This window comes from Mustelus asterias, unplaced genomic scaffold (genome assembly GCF_964213995.1).
Source record: "Mustelus asterias unplaced genomic scaffold, sMusAst1.hap1.1 HAP1_SCAFFOLD_950, whole genome shotgun sequence".
NCBI lineage: Eukaryota > Metazoa > Chordata > Chondrichthyes > Carcharhiniformes > Triakidae > Mustelus > Mustelus asterias.
Window position 1 is genome coordinate 117,969 of NW_027590896.1, and position 7,032 is coordinate 125,000.

General features: G+C 56.0%; 1 protein-coding gene across 1 annotated transcript in view; it reads right to left on the minus strand.

The window, feature by feature from the left end:
* Positions 1–2,201: 2,201 nt before the first annotated feature.
* LOC144487653 (ephrin-B2a-like) overlaps positions 2,202–7,032 on the minus strand; it is a gene marked incomplete at its 5' end in the record, with an annotated part of 11,486 nt that continues 6,655 nt past the window's right edge. Inside the window, one exon of the mRNA XM_078205730.1 lies at positions 2,202–2,620. Within this exon, the coding sequence (XP_078061856.1) occupies positions 2,202–2,620 (419 nt within the window). The remainder of the gene's footprint in view (positions 2,621–7,032) is intronic.

Here is a 7,032-nt window from a genome sequence, read left to right on the forward strand (position 1 = left end):
GGTGGATTGGCCATGCTAAATTGCCGCTTAGTGTCCAAAGATGTGCAGGTTAGGTGGATTGGCCATGCTAAATTGCCCCTTAGTGTCCAAAGATGTGTAGGTTAGGGGGATTGGCCATGCTAAATTGCCCCTTAGTGTCCAAAGATGTGCAGGTTAGGTGGATTGGCCATGCTAAATTGCCGCTTAGTGTCCAAAGATGTGCAGGTTAGGTGGATTGGCCATGCTAAATTGCCCCTTAGTGACCAAAGATGTGGAGGTTAGGTGGATTGGCCGTGCTAAATTGCCCCTTAGTGTCCAAAGATGTGTAGGTTAGGGGGATTGGCCATGCTAAATTGCCCCTTAGTGTCCAAAGATGTGCAGGTTAGGAGGATTGGCCATGCTAAATTGCCCCTTAGTGTTCAAAGATGTGTAGGTTAGGGGGATTGGCCATGCTAAATTGCCCCTTAGTGTCCAAAGATGTGTAGGTTAGGGGGATTGGCCATGCTAAATTGCCCCTTAGTGTCCAAAGATGTGTAGGTTAGAGGGATTGGCCATGCTAAATTGCCCCTTAGTGTCCAAAGATGTGTAGGTTAGGGGGATTGGCCGTGCTAAATTGCCCCTTAGTGTCCAAAGATGTGCAGGTTAGGGGGATTGGCCATGCTAAATTGCCCCTTAGTGTCCAAAGATGTGTGGGTTAGGGGGATTGGCCATGCTAAATTGCCCCTTCGTGTCAGGGGGATGAGCAGGGTAATGGGCCCTTGCTGGGATTGTGGTCGGTGCAGGCTCGATGAGCCGAATGGCCTCTTTCTGCACTGTGGGGACCCAATGATTCTATCCCTCATTCTCCTGCTCACACAGAGGGGATCTGGAACTATCTCCCCCCCCCTCAGAGATGCTGAGGAGGCTGGGTGGGCCGGAGCAGGGCAGGGGGATCGGGAAGGGCGGGGGGGGGGGATTGACTGGAAATTCCGAGACTGGGATGAGTAGGGTTTTGGTTGGGGGAAGGCGGGAGGAGGGTAAAGGTTTTGGGGAACCGAGGCGATGGGATGATGGAGTCGATACAGATCAGCAGTGACCTCATCGAGGGATGGGACAGCAGGAGGAGGGGCTGAATGGCCTCCAGAAAGATCGTTCCCACGGGGCAGGCGAGACCCTCAGTAAAATTCGATAACCTTCGGTATCGAGTCTCCCCTTTCCCCCCCCCTCTCCCTCGCCAGTTCAGAATGCTGCCCCCTCACTCCCCCCACCCCAGTCTGGGGGGGCAGGGTCCTCCTGCACAGTCTCCACACTGTCGACGTGAATGGAGACCCCCGGAGGCAAGCCTGAATTCAGACCCAAGGCAAAACCAGCCCCGAACCCCCCTCCACCCGCGCACAATTCCCAAATCCTGGATGAGAGATTTCCCAATTCCCAAATCCCAGATTCCCAGCAAGGTCTTCACTCCGCGAAGTGTTCGGTGGAGCTCCTAGTTCCACCCCTAGTGTCTCTCCCTCTCTCTGTCCGTGGGGCAGAATGTTCAGCGCCCCATCCGTCCCCCCTCACCCTCCCCCACCCGTCCCCCTTGGACCCGGTGTGGGTCGACACCATTGGACAATCCTCCAAACGACATCCCGAGGCAGGCCGCACATTCAGTCTGTCCATGTGGCCAAGTCTTCAGTCGGAAACCCAACTGAGGAGAGGGGGGGGTTGGAGTGGGGGGTGGGGCAAGGCGGGGGTGGGAGAGGGGGGGGATGGTGGATGTGGGGAAGAGGTTAGGAGAGGAGAGTTTCCGGACAGTTCTGAAGACTGCTGTATTAAGGTGGCCCCCCCCTCTCCCCGGGGAAACCAACTGGTTTGGTCAACTCTCTGCCATTTTGTCAACTCAAAGGCAGTGGATCCAAGCCCCGTCCTTTCTCACTCCCCGCCCCTCCTGTGCAAGATTCCCCACCCCCCACGCCCTCCCACCTCCTCCCCTCTCCCCCCCTCCCCCTCAAGACTTCTCAGAAGCAGTGACGGGGAGGTGTAGAAAGTTCCGGATGGAAACACTGTTTGCAATCATCCATTGGTTCCCCAAACCCTTTCCTCCCCCCTCGTCCATCCATCGCCTCCCCCCTCCTGTTACCTCCTCCATTCCCTCCCCTCACCGCCTGTTACCCCCTCCATTCCCCCTCCTCACCCCTCACCGCCTGTTACCCCCTCCATTCCGCTCCCCCCCCCCCCCTCGGCCCCATCCCGCCGGTCCCTCATACTTTATAGTAGATGTTGGCTGGGCTTTGAGGGGGCATCTCCTGCACGATGTAGACGGGGTGGCCGTAATCGCCGCTGACCTTCTCGTAGTGGGGGCAGAAGGTGCTGTCGGAAGTCCTGAGGGGAATGATGATGTCACTGGGTTCGGAGCCGTTGTTGTTGCCCCCTCCCCCTCCCCCTCCCCCCGCCGCCCCTCGCTTGGGGCTGGTGAGGGTGCTGAGATGCAGGGCGGGCCGGTGACCCTCCGCCGCCTTGGCGCGGTGCCGCCGGTAACACAGCGCCGCTGCCACGGCGCCCACGATCAGCAGCAGCAGGAAGGCCGCCCCCCCGGCCATGCCGGCAATCAGCGGGATGTCGGAGGGCGGCAGCTCGCCGTGATCCCGGTGTCCGTCCCCGCTGGAGTTGTTGAGGGAGACTGCAGAGGGGGAAGGGGGGGGGAGGGGGGGGGAGAGAAAAGAGAGGCATTTTAACATAGATAAGAGAAGGAGGAGGCCATTCGGCCCTTCGAGCCTGCTCCCCCATTCATCACCGTCACGGCTGATCATCCAACTCGATAGCCTCATCCTGCTTTCTCCCCATAACCTTTGATCCCATTCGCCCCCCAGTGCTATATATGGGCGGCACAGTGGGTTAGCGCTGCTGCCTCACAGCGCCAGGGACCCGGGTTCGATTCCCGGCTTGGGTCACCGTCTGTGCAAAGTTTGCACGTTCTCCCCGTGTCTGCATGGGTTTCCTCCCACAATCTGAAAGATGTGCGGGTTAGGGGGATTGGCCGTGCTAAATTGCCCCTTAGTGTCCAAAGATGTGCAGGTTAGGGTGCATTGGGCCGTGCTAAATTCTCCCTCAGTGTTACCCGAACAGGCGCCGGAGTGTGACGACTAGGGGAATTTCACAGTAACTTCATTGCAGTGTTAATGTAAGCCTTACTTCTGACACTAATAAATAAAACTTTAACTTTCTATCCAGCCGCCTCTTGAATACATTCAATGTTTTGGCATCAACTACTTCCTGTGGTGATGAATTCCACAGGCTCACCACTCTCTGGGTGAAGAAATGTCTCCTCACCTCCGTCCTAAATGGTCTCCCCCGAATCCTCAGACTGTGACCCCTGGTTCTGGACTCCCCCCACCATCGGGAACATCCTCCCTGCATCTACCCTGTCTAGTCCTGTTAGAATTTTATAAGTCTCTGTGAGATCCCCCCTCATTCGTCTGAACCCCAGGGAAAACAATCCTAACCTGGTCAATCTCTCCTCACACATCAGTCCCACCATCCACATTTCAAACACAAATTCTAACACAAAGCTCCACCTCAACCCCTCAGATAAGTACATAGATTTGATTTATTATTGTCACACATACTGGGTTACAGTGAATCACCCCCACTATCAACATCCTGGGGGTTACCATCACTGAATCCCCCCCACTATCAACATCCTGGGGGTTACCATCACTGAATCCCCCCACTATCAACATCCTGGGGGTTACCATCACTGAATCCCCCCACTATCAACATCCTGGGGGTTACCATCACTGAATCCCCCCACTGCCAACATCCTGGGGGTTACCATCACTGAATCTCCCACTATCAACATCCTGGGGGTTACCATCACTGAATCCCCCACTGTCAACATCCTGGGGGTTACCATCACTGAATCCCCCACTATCAACATCCTGGGGGTTACCATCACTGAATCCCCCCACTATCAACATCCTGGGGGTTACCATCACTGAATCCCCCCACTATCAACATCCTGGGGGTTACCATCACTGAATCCCCCCACTGCCAACATCCTGGGGGTTACCATCACTGAATCTCCCACTATCAACATCCTGGGGGTTACCATCACTGAATCCCCCACTGTCAACATCCTGGGGGTTACCATCACTGAATCCCCCACTATCAACATCCTGGGGGTCACCATCACTGAATCCCCACTATCAACATCCTGGGGGTCACCATCACTGAATCCCCCACTATCAACATCCTGGGGGTTACCGTCACCGAATCCCCCACTATCAACATCCTGGGGGTTACCATCACTGAACCCCCACTATCAACATCCTGGGGGTTACCATCACTGAACCCCCACTGTCAACATCCTGGGGGTCACCATCACTGAATCCCCCACTATCAACATCCTGGGGGTTACCATCACTGAATCCCCCACTATCAACATCCTGGGGGTTACCATCACTGAATCCCCCACTGCCAACATCCTGGGGGTTACCATCACTGAATCCCCCGACTGTCAACATCCTGGGGGTTACCATCACTGAATCCCCCACTATCAACATCCTGGGGGTTACCATCACTGAATCCCCCCACTATCAACATCCTGGGGGTTACCATCACTGAATCCCCCCACTATCAACATCCTGGGGGTTACCATCACTGAATTCCCCACTATCAACATCCTGGGGGTTACCATCACTGAATCCCCCACTATCAACATCCTGGGGGTTACCGTCACCGAATCCCCCACTATCAAAATCCTGGGGGTTACCATCACTGAACCCCCACTATCAACATCCTGGGGGTTACCATCACTGAACCCCCACTGTCAACATCCTGGGGGTCACCATCACTGAATCCCTCACTATCAACATCCTGGGGGTCACCATCACTGAATCCCCCACTATCAACATCCTGGGGGTTACCATCACTGAATTCCCCACTATCAACATCCTGGGGGTTACCATCACTGAATCCCCCACTATCAACATCCTGGGGGTTACCGTCACTGAATCCCCCACTATCAACATCCTGGGGGTTACCATCACTGAATCCCCCCACTATCAACATCCTGGGGGTTACCATCACTGAATTCCCCACTATCAACATCCTGGGGGTTACCGTCACTGAATCCCTCACTATCAACATCCTGGGGGTCACCATCACTGAATCCCCCACTATCAACATCCTGGGGGTTATCATTGACCAGAAACTGAACTGGACCCAGCCGTATAAACACAGTGGCTCCCAGAGCAGGTCAGAGGCTGGGAATCCTGCGGAGAGTAACTCACCTCCTGACTCCCCAAAGCCTGTCCACCATCTACAAGGCACAAGTCAGGAGTGTGATGGAACACTCCCCACTCGCCTGGATGGAGCGGCTCCAACAACACTCAAGAAGCTCGACACCATCCAGGACAAAGCAGCCCCGCTTGATTGGCCCCCCATCCACAAACACTCACTCCCTCCACCACCGACGCTCAGTAGCAGCGTGTGTCCCATCTACAAGATGCACCGCAGCGACTCACCAAGGCTCCTTAGGCAGCACCTTCCAAACCCACCACCACTTCCATCTAGAAGGACCTCACTTAATGAAGGAGCAGCGCTCTGAAAGCTCGCGATTCCAAATAAACCCTGTTGGACTTTAACCCTGGTGTTGTGAGACTTCTATCTGGAAGGACAAGGGCGGCAGATACCTGGGGAACACCCCCACCTGGTCCGAGTCACTCACCATCCTGACTGGGAAATATACCGGCCGTTCCTTCACTGCCGCTGGGGTCAAAATCCTGGAACTCCCTCCCTAACAGCACTGTGGGTGTACCTACACCACACGGGGACTGCAGCGGCTTCAAGAAGGCAGCAGCTCACCCACCACCCTGTCAAGGGGCAATTAGGGAGGGGCAGTAGATGCTGGACTAGCCAGAGACGCCCGCGTCCCATGAATAAATTTACCAAGAGGAATCAAAGGATTGGAGAGTTGCTGATCTGGGGAATGAGTGACGTTCCAGACATTGCTGGGTAAGATTGCCCAGAGAGAGTCTGCAGTCACCTGTAAACGCTGTCACACACTGCTGGGAGCCACAGCGACAACAGGACAGATAGAGTGTCAAAAGCAGACAAGCGCAAAGCTCGGGAAGACAAGGCAGATGGCAGCAACTCGCTGACAACATCAAAATGCAATCAGACTCCTCGCAACGCAAAGCCCGCCTCCGCTGCTAATCAGGGGCTTTGGGGACACACCGACAAACCTTCCGTCCCCGCTCGAGGGCAAATGGCACCAGCCAGTCCCCACCACCCTCACCCTGACCGTAATGTACCCCGGAATTCCCAGCAGGCAGGAGGGCGTCGCGGAGAGCGGCACTCCCACACCTCCCACAGGACGGAGCTACCAGTGACTGGCCCTCAACCAGGCCTGATGTGGAGATGCCGGCGTTGGACTGGGGTAAACACAGTAAGAAGTTTAACAACACCAGGTTAAAGTGCAGAGCTTGTGGGAGAGAGTGTGCGTGAGTGTCAAGTTTAAAGTTTATTTGTTAGTGTCACAAGTAAGGCTTACATTAACACTGCAATGAAGTTACTGTGAACATCCCCCTAGTGGCCACACTCCGGCGCCTGTTCGGGTAACACTGAGGGAGAATTTAGCACGGCCCAATCCACCCTAACCAGCACGTCTTTGGGAGGAAACCGGAGCACCCGGAGGAAACCCACGCAGACACGGGGAGAACGTGCAGACTCCGCACAGACAGTGACCCCAAGCCGGGAATGGAACCCGGGTCCCTGGCGCTGTGAGGCAGCAGTGCTAACCCGCTGTGCCACCGTGCCGCTGGGATTGAACCCGGGTCCCTGGCGCTGTGAGGCAGCAGCGCTAACCCACTGTGCCACCGTGCCGCTGGGATTGAACCCGGGTCCCTGGCGCTGTGAGGCAGCAGCGCTAACCCGCTGTGCCAGCGAGTGTGGCGGGCGAGATGGGAACATTCCAACCTGTGGTTTGGGATTCTCCGACCTCACTCGGGGCTGGGATTCACCCCCCGTTCCCCCACCCCCCAGCCGGGAACGGAGACCTGGCTGAGTTCCAAATCCCCCCCCCCCGCCGAT